General features: G+C 46.2%; 1 protein-coding gene across 1 annotated transcript in view; it reads left to right on the top strand.

The window, feature by feature from the left end:
- LOC144178001 (ecdysone oxidase-like) overlaps nt 1-15,274 on the top strand; it is a 132,430-nt gene that overhangs the window by 17,717 nt on the left and 99,439 nt on the right. The window contains exon 2 of the mRNA XM_077705548.1: nt 11,347-11,549. Within this exon, the coding sequence (XP_077561674.1) occupies nt 11,347-11,549 (203 nt within the window). The remainder of the gene's footprint in view (nt 1-11,346; nt 11,550-15,274) is intronic.

Below are 15,274 nucleotides of genomic sequence, written 5' to 3'. Positions count from 1 at the left end.
CGCGTTCTCGAAGTTGTTCACGATCGGCGTCTCCACCACGGCGAGAAGCAGTCTGACAGGCGGTCCCCAATCGTTCCCAAAGGTCGCAAAGGACGGTTACGTGCCGTCTCGAACAAGTCTCACATTTGAGTTTCGCGCTAGTACGGCCGTTGCGCACCACGTGCCCTTGCCTCCCGCGCCTCGGTTTCTTGAAAGGCACCGTCGCTTTTCCGCCACTATTAAGACGGCCCGGCAGTCCCTTGCCTTGTGGCCCTGACTAACGCACAGGTAGCACGTCAGTTTTCTTCCCGGCGACAAATTTGTTGAAGACGATGCAGAGCCTCCTGACAAGGCCAAGGGGAACGTCAAGTGAGGAGAGGAGGTTCTCGGCTGCTGCAGGATTGAAGACATCTTCGAGTCAGAGTTCGATCGAAAAGCTCTACTTTCCTCCCTGCTCTCCACCTGAACCTTAAAGAAGGCCATGATGGACTTGAGATGCTCTTGTCGAGACGTTGGCTCAACGTTGCCGTTGGCAGTCTCCTTCATGACGGTAGAGAATCTCCAGGTCTTGAGGTGACGAACGCATGAGGACTCGGTTCAGGATCACCGCGTACTCGGAAGCTGGAACTCCAGGGCTCTCGAGACAGCCAGTCCTGAATTGTACCTGTTCGTACAGGTCTCAGAGGCGTACCACTTGCGTCGACGATTCAATCGGTGCGATGGCGATTAGGCTATCTACGTCGTCGTCAACGAGAAGTTCTGTGAGTCCAAACCGGTCGGTGAGGATCTTCACAGTGTTAAGGCAATTCGCGTATTTTAGGCGAATCCATACAACGGCGCATTTTGCGTCTCCGGTAAGGTAAGACCACAAATACTTGAATTGAATTTCTCTATGTCGGGTAGGTCCGGGTGGTTATGAATGGTTGCCTCAAAATGGCCCCGAAAGCCCTGCCATTCGCGTGGCTCGCCAGAAAAGTGGGGAACTTGCAGCATCGGCAGGACAACCCGCGATGTCAATGGACGAGAGCCGACGTGCGGCGGCGGGTTCGGATCGGCTGCAGGGCGGACGCCTTCGACCTCCACGCTCTGCGGTTGAACTGGTGGTGGTTTCCCTGCAGTTCCTCCACCGGAAGCTCTCATGGGCTCCCGCAGCTCATTCAAGGCCGAGCGCAGCCGACTGATCGCACGACATATGTTTTCTTGATATTCTATCACGTCAGCAATATCCTGGTCGAACTCACCGCCTTCGAGTGTTTCCCCTATCTTGTCATCCAGTTCTTTCAGTGAGCGTTCTTTACTTGCCAGCTGGTCTACGGCCTCTTGCAGGTCATGTGGAGACGTCGAGGGGCTTTCGTAGAGCTTGGTGGCTCCCTTGAGCAGCCTCGTGACGGCTCCACGGAGAGCGCCTCGCTGATGGCGAAGCTTGTCCATCGGTCAGGACACGATGCCGGTCTTCTCCCGTGTTTCGGCACCAAAAATATTAACTCGAGAAGTCCCGACACCATGCTACCGTTCGGAGCACATTCCACTTTTTTTCTTCTTACGATGAAGCAAGAGCGCGAGCCAGACACCGCGCACTCCCCCAAGTTCCCACGCACGCGGCCTTTCCCGCGATTGAGAATGAACAGCCGGAAAGGATGTACAAATCTTGTCCGATGGAACACACCTTTAGAAGGTGTTTTGGCTAATAAAGGGTGTAGAGATAAAAAAGGGTGTTCTTATGAAAACAGTAAACAAGGGTGAAAGGTTGCTTAGCACCCCAAAATAAGGGTGTGGGGCATGTCATGCTGTATGGCGTGCTGCATGTCATTGCGCAGCATGACATACAGACACATTCAACACGCACAAGTCGCCCTTGGACCACAAATGAACTGAGCAGAAAACCAACAGGGTGCATGAGGTGAGCCAGTACATACTCAGATATACATCCGGTCTTGCTTTTAGAGCCAGCAGAGGAAAGTACTCCGATAGAGTCGGTGAGCTTATCGCAAAATCAGATATTTTAGCGTTAATTTGAGGATTACGCTGTTTAATGTGAGCATATACAAGTCAACATGCGAATTTGCAAAAACTTTAATAGTGAAAAGTTGATTATGTTCAAATGTTCAATAAGTCATAGAATTTTATAAATACCAAATGCTTATTCCACACCATTGCAACACCTGCAAAGAAGGGAGTCCATTATTTCAACACCCCTTTTCCCGCACGGGTGTAAAGCTAGGAAAATCCGGGCCATCTCCACTAACGTGAAACCTGTGGATTGGCGAAGCATGCAGTGTATAAGGTGTATACATGTATTTTTGGTTGGGGGCTAGCGGTATCCAGCTTTGCTGTAAAAGTCTCTTGTCTTTGAAGCACGAAGTTCTCTTGCACGAGGCTTAAACAAAGGTCCCTGTCTTCTTTAGTAAGCGTTACGAGGCGCTCCAGCGCGAGGCGTAAAAAAGTGTTCCGGTGTTTTTTTAGTACGCGTTACGTTCCAGCGCGCGGCGGGAACGAGTTTCCCGATGTTTTACTACCGTGACTACATCAGACGATGACTACGACGATATCGACAGGAGACGCACACAGCCCCAACCCCTAAGGGACTTCCCCCGTAAAAAGGGTGTTGGAAAAAGGATGTGAAAGACCGCTAACTAAAAAATGGGTGTAAAAGACCTACAACCATGAGATATTTTATACCCGTTTACACGGGTTGACTGAACATTTTCTACAGGCGGAAAAATGTTTTGTACCCCACCGTGTTTAAAGAATTACGAATTGTCATAATGTATTAGCAGCGGAGCTGTTTATGCGTGAGCTAGGTTCAGTGCTGTTTCGAAAAAAATAACAAGAAAGAGAACTGCACCGCCTGTAAAGCGTGCCACACCGCAGATAGGGTATTACAACAGTGGAAAAAAGCCGGCTTTTGATCCTGTTCGAGTGGGAGCACAAGGAGCGCATGCGCATGTGCACCTTTTATTGTACCATTTTAAAGGTACTATCCTTTTGGGATACTAAAGCGCAAGGACATAGGCGCAGCTTGCGCTAGTTGTGCAAGGCTGAAGAAGCAGCGGCGATGGGGTCGGCCTAGCTTATTTATCCCATTGTATTCGCAGTCAGCGGGGGAAGGGTGGGACACACTGGAATAGTCTTGTAAATTCCGGCTAAACTTGGCCTCACCTCTAGGCACTTAGCCTAGCCGAGCATGAGCATCGAAAAAGCTAACAAATATTAGCAAATCCCAGCAAAACTGAGCAACACCGGCAGAAGCTAGCTCCGCCACCAGATCCGCTGTTTTTTTTTTCAACTGAACACTTTTTTTACACCTTTTTATAGCCCCACAAAACTAAGCGTATTGCAGTCGGTCAACATCCTTTTCGCCACACAAAAAGAGTGTAAAACGTCCAATTGGGGTGTTGAACCCTAAGAAAAAGGGCGTAATGACTTTAAAGCACCCTTATTCCACTAATACTAAACCTTTTTTAGGCAATAAGGGCATAAAAAGCTTATCAAGTTTGTAGAGGCTTTATAATTTTTAATGTTCAAATTAGGTGCCAAAGCTAAACTTGGGGCACGAGGCCCACCGTATATTGAAGCGAGCGATCATTGCAGAAAAAAAATATCTTTCGAACAATTGCGTTTCATCGAATCTTACGATGTGCGGAGGAGGGCATGAGGCGAAGTCTTGTTCTTCGCAGGGCAGTTATACATGCGTGCATGTCTTAATTCCGTAAACAACTGACAACCTTTTCTGCACCCTTTCAACAACCTACCAAAAACCAAGGGTGTCGAATTTGGTCGACACTTTTTTTTTTCCCACAGAAAACGAGTAGGGAGCTACACATAAGGGTGTTGACATTCAGGAAGAACGCTGTAATGGCCTCAGAACACTCTTTATACACTTATACTACATCCCTTTTTGGCCAAAATGGTGTAAAAAAAGTTTATTGTGCACGACTGACTTGGAAGTGTTTATCATGTTTGATTTTATCGCATGTTGCATTGGCAAAAACAAACGGGCGATATTTGTGTGGCGCGTAAGAATCTTCATGCCTAAAGAACTACACAACTATAGGCGCCTTCCAGCCTTGGGATGTCATGGAGATTGATAATTTTGAGTTAATTCCGCTGGGTAATAATGGTAAAGTTTTTGAAGCTACAACATTGCGGCGAACCATGCATTGGGTTTGTTTATGTTTTGTTTTTACCGAACGGCTGCGCCGGCCTGTGTTATCTGTGTTATCCGTGTGCCAAGTGAAGCCCGTGTTCCATTTTTTATTTTTATGCCGCGCGTGTTATCGCTTTTGATAGGGAGAGCCATCCGAACTAATGTCAACAGCCCAGAATAATCTTCTTTGATGATAGCCTTCTGAATGAAACCGACAGTTCGAGAAACACTCGCACCCACAGAACAGACCCCGCGCCATTATTTTTTCCGACACTCACCTACGCACGTCAGTTTGTTGACTGATGCTTCGCCGCTTGTATATTCTTTCAATTGTTAGGGGAGCACAAGTTCTCTCCAATTAACTTGCTTTTTCTTCAATCCAACTGCGTCACCTTTGGCTTCGTGACAATATTTACAGACTTTATTGCAACCAGTATAAACAGGAAAAGGCGATACCTTAGGGTCAATATTGAAAAAAATATGCCGGATCCGTATATGTTATTTTGTGCACAACCGTGCCCGTTCCTGTGCTTGATAGCCAATGGGTAAAACATTTCACGTTTAAACAAAAATAGATGGATACATGCAACTTTATTAGTAAGAGGGCTGGCTCAGAGGCCTATAAGGATAGTAGGGAGGACATGGAAGGGGTAAAATAAGGGGCAAAGAACTGTGGTTTTTTCTTCTGTCATAGGAATCAGTAAAACACGAAAGTGAAAAGTGCAGCAAAGTCTTCTGCTGAGCATGGTTTGCGGGTAGGTGGCTATCTTGTGGATGTGCTTGGCGAGCGACGTCCTGATCGGGGTTCACTTCGGCAAATGTGTACTGGCCCCATTTCCGTGACGGATATGAAGTCAGTGAAATCTTGTGGTATCGCTGAATAAAACACTGTCGTGTTAAAATACAAAACCCGAAAACTAACAACCCTAAGTGTAATATACGCTTTAGTACTAAAGGTTGCTTCCCCGCAAGAAGACCCCGTGTACAGCAGTGCACCCTTTACTGGCCCCTAGCTTCGTTGTACTGGCGTCACTTCCGTGACAGTTATGACGTCAGCGAAATCTTGGTGTATCCGAGAATAGGACACTTTCGTGTTAATAGAAGTATTTCTGGGGTTTACATGACTTTGATTGCGGTGGACAGCAACTGAGTGAATTTCACTCACCAGCCGCATTTTTTCGTGCTGAATGACGTGTGCGTCGCGTGAGCTGAGTGACAAAATAAACTGAAGAACGGCATGTTACCTCGCCATCATTACTTTTTAGCAGGTGGGAACACTTAGTGTCAGTAATGCTGCATCCTTCTTATGAGTGAAGATGAAGCCAGAAATGTGCTCGGAATTTAACACATGCCTGTGGTTGAGTTTATAGAGCCCTCTGCGCGGCACTGTTGGTCATCTTTAATACTCGTTGTATTGGAGTTTTCTACCCGTGCCACGGTTCATATCAGTTATATTTGTCAGTTTGCTTGAACAATAATTTTCTTGTTATTGAGGGAAGGCATTTTATTCCGAAACAAAAGAAAGGTATTATTCATTTTCATGAGGACCACCGGAGTACATTTATTTATGAGAGTAGGGGGTGGGGTATATATGCATGATGTAAGACATTGGAGATACCACGAAGACATAATACAAGTTTGGCTACCTAAAAATGCCGCTGTGTAGAGATAACAAGGACAAGAACACTAATGAGATCGCAAAAGCCAAACGAATAATGGAGCTAAGAAGGAAAAAAAGACGAATAAGTGGGGTCCGGTGATTTCTCGCTGACGCCACGAAAATTTGTTTTGAGCGATATGCGGCCGCCGACTTATCCCCCACAAGAAATATGACTAGGCGACTCTAGTGGGGCGTATACCTCCAAGCGTGAAATTTGAATGTTGTGCAATTTTTCTTGCGCGTGGCTTCAATGGAGCTCAGTTACTTACCAAAGGCTAGTTCTTCCAACATGAACACGACTGTATTTGGTCTTCACGGCCGGTTAAGGTCGGGGGCGGTTTTTTATTCTGGTCACAGCAAGGTACTTCCCAAAATCTAACAGGAAAAGTGCAGTTCATGGTTACTACCGTGGAAGTCTGCTTTGTACTGAGACCTATTCGCCGAAAAGAAACGCTACCACCAATATTAACGTTAGAATTGCATAGACCAGTCCTTGTCATACCGGACCCCACATCCGGAGGTGGGTAGAAGGAAGTGAAGAGTTTCCTAATGGTGTGAAGAACATCGTGAGGCTCCTGTACCTAACTGCGTCATGCCAAAACCGAGAAAACGCTGCAGAAGCTTGCGAAAGTGACACTGTGTTCTACAACTTGGTTTTGTGAACCCCTGTATATTTGACAAAGACACTAAATATTATTGCAATGCTTCAAAGTTTAGAGATTTTACGCACCGAAGCTGCACCCAAGCTACACGAAAGTTAAAAGCTGCGAAATTGTTTGGCCACCAGGAAGTCTTAAGTGTGCTTGGAAATAATAAAACCAGTGTGTCTAACCGAAAAAAAATACCGGTTCGGTTACGGTTCTGTTTTAGCGACATCATTTCGTTCCGGTTCAGATACGTTTGAACAAAAGCACGTACCGAACCGGTTCGCGAACCGGTTCCGGATCTTGAACCGGTTCGCGAACCAGTTCGATGAGTTGAATTATAACTGAAATTAGAAAAATCATTTAGTAGTTTAAAACGACAGCGAAATCAAAATACATACAAAAATTCAAAATGCTGCTGTACCGCAAGTGCAGTGGTGCAATTGCAAAGAAAACTTTAAACAATTGCGATACATTAGAAAAACAGATAAAGTGGCGACGATTTCCCACCTACTTTATCGCCCAGAATTTATTTTGTCCTAGCGTCTATTCATAAAGCCATCGCCAAGAGATATGATGGTGGGATAAATTTTCTGCTCTTTCCTTTTTTGTTTAAATCGCAATCGTCGCTATGGAATCACTCATCACCCTAACCTTGAAGCCCTAAATTTAGGCCTGCGTACTGGCGCGTTCAAATACCAGCGCCTAATACCAATGGCAATTACTTTTTATATTTGTAACAAAACAGAAAAATTCTACAACAGGCACATAAATACTACCAATGCGTTAGATTAATTGGTCGCCCTGAATAATTTGTTAGCTGTCACCTTATCGAATGTGTTAGCCACACTTTTGCTAAAAGTGTGCAGTCACTGCATTATTGCTCTGACCACTGAAATTTCTTTTGCAATAGCTATACCAGATGTGTGTATTACAATCAGTATGTCATCGTAACGCCTGACCCCCGGCCATCGTTCTATTTGCTACATTGCGGAATTTTATAACAGATTATGCTGTTACAAAATGAAAGGGAGATTTGACGCGCGGAGCTTGAGATGGGACGTTTTTGGGTAGACGCTCTGTAATTCGTCCACAGCAGTACTACCCTCACCCCCCCCCCCCCCCCAACCCCCGGAACGAGTAGCAGTAGAAGTAATGTAGCCAGTTGGCCAGTCAGTACAAGTACACCTTAAAAAAGCAGATCTGAAACAGACAAAACTTCAGAACAAGAAGAAAAGATGATCGCTGGGCAGTGTGAGGTACTGGCCTGCCTTTCTGCAAGTGTGGCCTGCTTTATTACTTTTTCTGCTTCCAAGACAAGGTCGAGGGCTGCAGTTTCTTGCCAAAGGGTTAAGTGCGCACCTTAACAGTTTTCCCTGACATATCTGTTGTTGTTATTTGTATCTGTAAAAAAAGGAACTTGTCCACTGTACTGTCCCCAAAAACTGACCATGGAACTCACTTCCTTCGCATTGATGACACGTTTGGTTGTGAAAGGCAGGGCAAAGAAAAGTATACAGCAATATCCACGTTTCCGTTCTGTTTGTTACATATTCGGTTTCACTTACTTTTCGCATATTTTAAAGCAAAGTGATCCGACTTTACTTTTTTGTTGTTTTTCGTGTTAACACATTAAAAAAAACTGGCGCATTTGATGCCACGTGCTATACTCTGCTCCGAGGCCCAGCCTATGTTGCAGGCCAGCCGACCTATTTTAACCAGCTGGTGATATTAAACGTGGACCAAAATGTCGGTACACGGACGTTCAAGATTTCCATCTACTTCAGCAAAACGGTCGTGGGGAAGGGACATCGAGGCCACTTGGGGTCAGCAGCAAACCGCTTAGCCACTGAGCAGCTCCTGCGGTCAGACTAGTGAAGTATTAACGATTCGCACGTGTCGAATGTTTTAAAGAAATTAATAAATGCAAAAAAGTTTGCACACATCGTGTGTGGGCTTTCGCTGCGGCGCAGTGGAGCACTCCTGCAGCCTGATTCCTCAAGTAAAGTCGCAGCTAGGGAAGGGCAAAATAGTTTTATATCCCCTGCAAGCTGCCGAGAATGACTTTTCGTTTGGTCAGCTTGCACTATACTCGCGCTTCCAGCAGCAACAGAGCATTGCTACATTAGTGCTCATTTATTTCCCCTGTTGTTACATAGAGCGTGATAGTGTTCAAGTATCTGGAGAGGAAAGTGCGTGAGTGGGTAGTACGTTGATGGCACGTGAAAGAAAAAAAGGCCATAATTGTAGTGACTGTGCAACATCAACAACGGAGGGTCGAACCGTTTCGGCATGAACCGTTAACCGATATTTCTTTTTCTGTTCAGTTCCGGGTCGGGTTCAGCGTGCGCAAAAAATAACGGTTCGGGTTTGGGTTCAGTTCGCGCAAAAATACCGGTTCAGTTCCGGTTTTAGGTTCAGTTCGGTTCCGGTTCGACTCCCTGATTAAAATAAGGGGTGTTTCTGCCTTTCGCATTAATCCGAAACGCGGAGCCGGGGCCAGGTCCCATCCCGCATCTCAACATTTTTACATAATAATGCAAAGATGATGTGTAGTTTGACAGAAGTCGATGAAGTTGCTCCGTAAGGCTGTACGTCAGTGGTCGGAGGCAGACTAAAACTAATACTACTTCTTGTGAACTTTAAAGAAAGCATTACGCAGCTAAGAAAAGTGCTAATACCTACCGCTGCAACGAAGTACTATCTATACTGGAATAAAGGATCCACCACCCTAGATGTGGTTCTTGTCACAAGGCAGGATCTCGAAGGTTGTCTCACAAATGATTGTTGATTCATGAGGATAAGTAGTATTGTTAAACCAACTTTCAGATAGAGTTATTACTTTTGTACACGTTGAGTTGGTTAATGAAGACAATGCAGTAATTTTGCAAAGAACACGATATGTTATTACACAGGAGGCAAGTATCGTTGGATTCATTTTACGATTAGTGAATGTTTGGGGTAACTCAGCCGAATCTAGAAAGCTGACATAGCGTCTAGCTAGCGAAACAAGGGGGAAAAGGAGGTTCGCCCAACATATGTGCCTGATTTAAGCTTTGATTAGGTTTGAGCTTCTTAAAGCAAGCCTGACGCTGTCTTTGCGTTTATTTGTACACTCTTGTGGAAAGCCACTCTCCTCGTCGTTTATAGAGAAATGCCCCGCAGTTACCTGGAGAGAGGGCTCTAATTATTTGTTCAACCTCTGTCCACTGATAAGCTCAGTTTCTTTATCTCGAGTTTGTTGACAATTATCACGGTATTGCCTTAAGTCCGTTCATTAAAAATTCTTTCATTGCACGCGTGCAACTGAAGCTTTTATTAATCATGGTATGTTCCTAAAAAGACTTTGTTAGTACTTTCTGAGACGTTTCCGCGTATTCACATTTCCCTCTACCTTAAAGTTTGTACAAGAAGACATTACGGAGTCTCGAGCAGTTTCATAAATCCTGTACTTTTCATGACCGTTATGGCCTGCCGGGCGAAGGTCCTAGTGTCAATTCTAATACTAAATCTTGGAATTCATTGTGTATATTTGTGAGATAGGCACCCACAAACTGAGAAGGCCCCTTCGAAGAGCACGACAAGAACTTACCTCCAGCTTCGTGTACACCACTTATCAGCTATTATGGATGTCCTTATTAGCACACTGTACATGTGCAAAACACTGTTCAGAGACTCCAGCAGGTTACGGCAGCGTACTTCGGAACTTGCACGCCTCCGATACTATGCTCACTTTCTCTTATTGGGTTCGCTACAGAAAGAGGCGGATTGCTATCAATAACGTTTTTGATCCACAGGAGGCCCCAACAATATCGTGCTCAAGCCCTGAACACTCCCATATAATTCGGTCACAAGACGTAATTCCGGGTTCCAAGCTGACCTCAATAATGTGGAAATGTCACGGTTGGAAAATAATTGAGGAAGCTTCTTTACAGAAGTCACCAGCAGAAGGCAACTTGAAAGTAAAAAATCATCTGTGCTTGCGCGGCTGCGCATTTCGTGAGTTGAAGTACGGAAGCACCTTGTACATTTTTTTAACCTCAGTAGTAGCTGAAGTCTTGTTATGGTGGTTCGCTGATCCTCAGTATTTGTATGGCGTGCTTCTGGGTGCAGAATGAACTAGACCGAAAACTTTGAAGCCGTTTTACGGCGCAGGCATTTGTCGCCCGTCCTTGGGCTGAGCCTCGTCGCCGTCGTTGTTAGCGAGAGAACGAGCGAAGGACCGAAGAGTAAAAAAGAAACGGAGAAGGCTGTCGCTAAATAGGGAGGAGAGGGCGGTTCGCCGTTGCGGCGCGAGGGGCGCCTTCGAAAGTGTGTGGGGTGGAGGGGGAAGGGGAAATATGCTATGCCCGCACGAGGCGCTCGACTGGGCGACGCTTTCGGAAAACGTCAGGGGGGCGTGCGGGCGGCGATGATGTGCGTTCGCTTAAGACGCAGTCCGCGGTCGCTTCCTGAGACGCACTTCGCGCCGCTGACGCAGAGGGTCACCGTAGCTGCCGCCGAGAGAACCTACCATTGAGTGCTGCCTCAGCACACTGCAGCCATCAGGAGTGAGTGCTGAACCGCGAGGGAGGCAACCGGGTGTGCTCGTCGTCAGCCGCTGCAGCTAACCAGCATCGCCGACGCCAAAACTCCGAGGGTGTGCTTAACAATGAGCGAAGGAACCAGTGCATGTGCTTCATCAGGCACTGCAAATAGAAGTTTTCTGTGACCATATAAATATATCCGTCTGAATTTCTCTGCCTCAACACGTTTTGCACAGCCAGAACAGCTAAACAGCTGCTCCCAAATATCGCATTTGGGGGTATCGCAATCGCCAGCCATTTTTTTTAGTAAATGCTGGTGAAGTTTATTTTGGCTGTGTTGTTTAGTCGGGGTTGGTAGCATTCTTTGATAAACTGCGTTATTTGTTGCAGTGGGAGCAGGCTCGGCGGGCTGTGTGCTTGCCAACAGACTGTCCAAGGATCCAAATATGCGCGTGCTCTTGCTCGAAGCAGGCGGTCCGGAGGAAGCAGCCGCGCAAGTTCCATTTTTCACCACACTGCTACAGTTCACGCACATGGACTGGGGATACCACAGCGAACCTCAGAAGAACGCCAGTTACGCCTTGTTTCAACGAGTAAGTTTACTGGAGCTGTATAAGATATTTATTCACTATAGACCGGACCTAGAGTGTCATTTAGGCATATATACGCGTCAAAAAATCTAGTTTAGGCACCTAGAGGCCCAATTCGTATTTACTTCAGCGGCATATTTTAGGACAAATTCTTCACTAGCAATCAAAACCGCCGACAACCTTGTGCAATGAGAAGCAATTTCAGTTTCTTCATAAAAATGCATCATACAAGAGTAGCCATTCTAACAAATTTATGTGAAATTTCGGTGATTGCATGCTAAAACAACGACTTAAAAGTCGCGGCAGACAAGCCGCGAAAATGTTATTCGGTATGAAGTAATGCGTCTTTTCAGTCGATATTTGTCCGCAAAAAAGAACGCTCAACGTCCGCTGAAGTCGGCGGTACGTGCTTGTACTTTAGACCGCTCTATGATCTAGTTCCATCTGGAATATCAATGTTTCTGCTCAGAACATTAGGAAGACCTTTTGGTGCAGAGTATCCAGGAGCTTTGTGTCATTACGTGTGTAATCCACGACAAAGCGACAAAGGGGTTGACGCAGCGTTCTTTGTTGGCAACGCCAATAGTGCGGAGCGGGTGTGCGCCATCCTGGCGTGCGTCTCCACCATACTCATCGTTATACAGGTCACTAGCATAACCATCACCGCTTAAGCGTTGAAGAAGACGAGGAGGCACCCCTTCGTAAGAGCTACGTAAGAGCTTGTTTTTGGTGCATGACCGCTACCAGGCATCAGGCACAAGTTTCTTAAAATACATCATTTTTTTCCGCTGTTCTACTGGCCCTGATCAGTTGTACCATGACAGTACGTGAAGCTAAAACTGTGTAATAAAGTGGACAAAAGAGGTCAAGTAGACACCCAGCGGCGACGCTGGCTTCAGTGTCGCTGTGTTCGGGTGGACATGTTCGGGTGTCGCTGTGTTCTGGCAGCCCAGTTTAGTTGTTCAGTGTAACCTCAGGAGAGCTTGCGTCGGCTCGAGCGCGGGTCTCCTCGTCTCGGGAACGGCCGCTAGGCAGTGTTGCCAACAGTTAGGGTTTTCGCCCTACATATAGGGCGTTTTTTTATTTTTTCTCTCGCTGTAGGGCCATAGAGCCCTTCAGCCTTTTTCCAGCAGGCATAGGGCGATTTTGTGTTTTCAAGTTGGTCTTTAAATTCTAAGCCAAATAAAGCCGCGAATGTATGAATTATTCTTTCATATACTGGTAAGGCTAACATTAGGTGCTGGATTGCGTTTCGCTGCTCGATCCGCGGGCAGAGAGACGTAAAAAACTGTGGTTGATCCCTCTGTCATAGGATCGGTAAAATACGAAAATGAAATATGCTGCGAAATATGGCGCTGAGCATGATTTGCGGCTCGGGGGCTGTCTTGCGGGTGTGCTTGGCGAGCTACGTCCTGCTGGCGGGTCGCTTCCATAAAGGTGTTCTGGCGTCATTTCGGTGACGGTTATGACGTCAGTGAAATCTTGTGGTATCAAGGCATAACACCCTTTCGTGTTAAAATATAAAACCCTAAAACGAACAACCCAAAGTATAAGGTACTCTTTAGTACTAAGGGCTGCCTTTCCTCAAAAAGACCTTGTGTGCCGGGGTGCACCCTTTACAGGCCGCTTGATTCGGTGTACTGGCGTCACTTCCGTGACGGATATGACATAAGCCAAATCTTCGTGAATCCCGGAATAAAACACTTTCGTGGTAAAGTCAGACTTGTCATAGAACGACAGACAGCCACAGCAATGCATGCAGAGAGGGAAGACGAAATTAGGAATGAAACGTCCATTATCGGCAGCATGGAGGAAAGCTCTCCAACATGATGAGTGACAATCGGCGTAGAGCCCACACAACCTTCTTGTGGAGTTCTATACATGTATCATACAAGGACGCTCAATGAAAACTTGACCTCTTCGGTATAATATTATGAAACGCTATAACAGTCTGTTGTATTCAGTGCCCTTCCACACTGTGAAGAATGATGACCAGCGAAGCTAAGCGCAGTCCGGTCAAAGAGTGGGCGGAACAAACTACGTGTATTTGTAGTTTGCAATTGAGCATACCTCTAAGCCAAATAGCTGAATGAAACTTCGAAGGAATCTAGTTTTATTGCAGTGGACAAACATGGATGTATCGGTAACAGCCCCCCCTCCAGAAAAATTTCCTCATACTGAGAAGTTCACTATGAAATACTTAATCAATGAAATTAAATTAAACTCAGAGTACTGTAACAGACATCTTGTTCACTAATTTCAACCTGCTTTGGTTGATAGCTTTGTGTAACCAAAGAGAGAGAGAGAGAAATCAATTTATCGAGCCTAAGGCTGCTATAGGGAGGAGCTGTGGCCGCAGGTTTGTGGTCGGCTGCGACGTTGCCAACGCGGGTGGCCAAAAGTATGTGAACCTCTTGCGCGCTGCAGTGCGTTGCGGCCAAAATTGGTTGGCAGCGCTGCCGCTAGGGCGCCAGACGAGTCAAACCTCCTCCAATGGGCTTTCCAAGAAACCCGCCGTATCTTCGCCACAAGCCAACTCTAGCATGCTTTTGAAGTTAAGTTGCGCTTGCTGTGAACACAGAGACGGGCACGGGAAGAAAACGTAGACGTTCACGAGAAGACGGCGCATTTGTTGTTGCATTCTGTGTTGTTGTATATGTATATTTTTGTGTATTGTTCCGAAAAAAATCAGTTGTTAGTGCGCTGTCTGTGAAAGAAAGGAGTCCAAGCCACAGCAAAGGAAAGAATACCTCTATTTACATGAGACCGCTATGAATGTACACCGTTTCCGATCACCTTCTTCTTCGTTATCTTTCTTTCTGTCTACCCCTAAATTGTCCTCTTCTTTATTTTCATTGTTGCCCCAATGTCCCGCGCGAAATATGCAACATCCTCCCTGCCCTTCCCAATAAATGAAGGTAGCCACTCCTCAACACAGCAAATCCCAGGTCCTCCGAACGTTGGTTGGTCAGGGAATAGACTGTACAGGTTTTCACTCCAAAGCACAATAACTCCGTTCCTGGCTAAGTCAGTCAGATACCCACGCTGCCAGTAGGGCCTCGTCTTTTTGGCACACGCAGAGAGTACCGCTGCCGTCGACGTATCCAAGATGAAATTCGCAGCTTATCTTCCACGGTCCTAAATTCTGATGGAAATTCTCTATTGGCCCGAAAAGAGTTCTGAAGGGCCTTCTGCTCCTTCCTCGATCTTACTGATTTGGCAATACTATTCTTCATGTGTGATGTATTTTTGCTGTCCCTAAAACACCCGCTGTGAACGGTTTCCATACACCTGCGTCGTCCATTATGGGTAATGGACGACGCAGGTCTTTGTGGAATCTTTGACCGTCCACTAGTGTCCCATCTCAATGTTCTACTTCCGCAGAACAATCACTTGTGTTTACACCCTCGGGACATTTGCTATATGGGACTTGTGGTGATGTTACCGGACTTCACGAGCCGACTATGTTGCTTCCGGTCAGCTCTGAAGACTCTTCAGGTGCCGTTGAAGGCAAGGCATCTTCCGTTTGGATGTCCAGTGTGGCAAAAGAATGTGACATAGTCCGCCCCTTTTGGTTGTGACAGTAAATGGGATGGGAGAGAAATTTCTGGTGAGTGAACGCTTTCAGCAGCCTCCTGAACATCGGTGTGTTCGTAGCACCCCCTACTCACTGCAAAAAACGTTTTGAAGTTTGCCGATGCATTCCATGTCTTCAGGACTTTGCAGTG

Source organism: Haemaphysalis longicornis, unplaced genomic scaffold, assembly GCF_048455015.1.
Source record: "Haemaphysalis longicornis isolate Haplotype H1 unplaced genomic scaffold, Haemaphysalis longicornis Haplotype H1 scaffold_37, whole genome shotgun sequence".
NCBI lineage: Eukaryota > Metazoa > Arthropoda > Arachnida > Ixodida > Ixodidae > Haemaphysalis > Haemaphysalis longicornis.
This window is presented reverse-complemented; position numbering and strand designations above follow the sequence as displayed.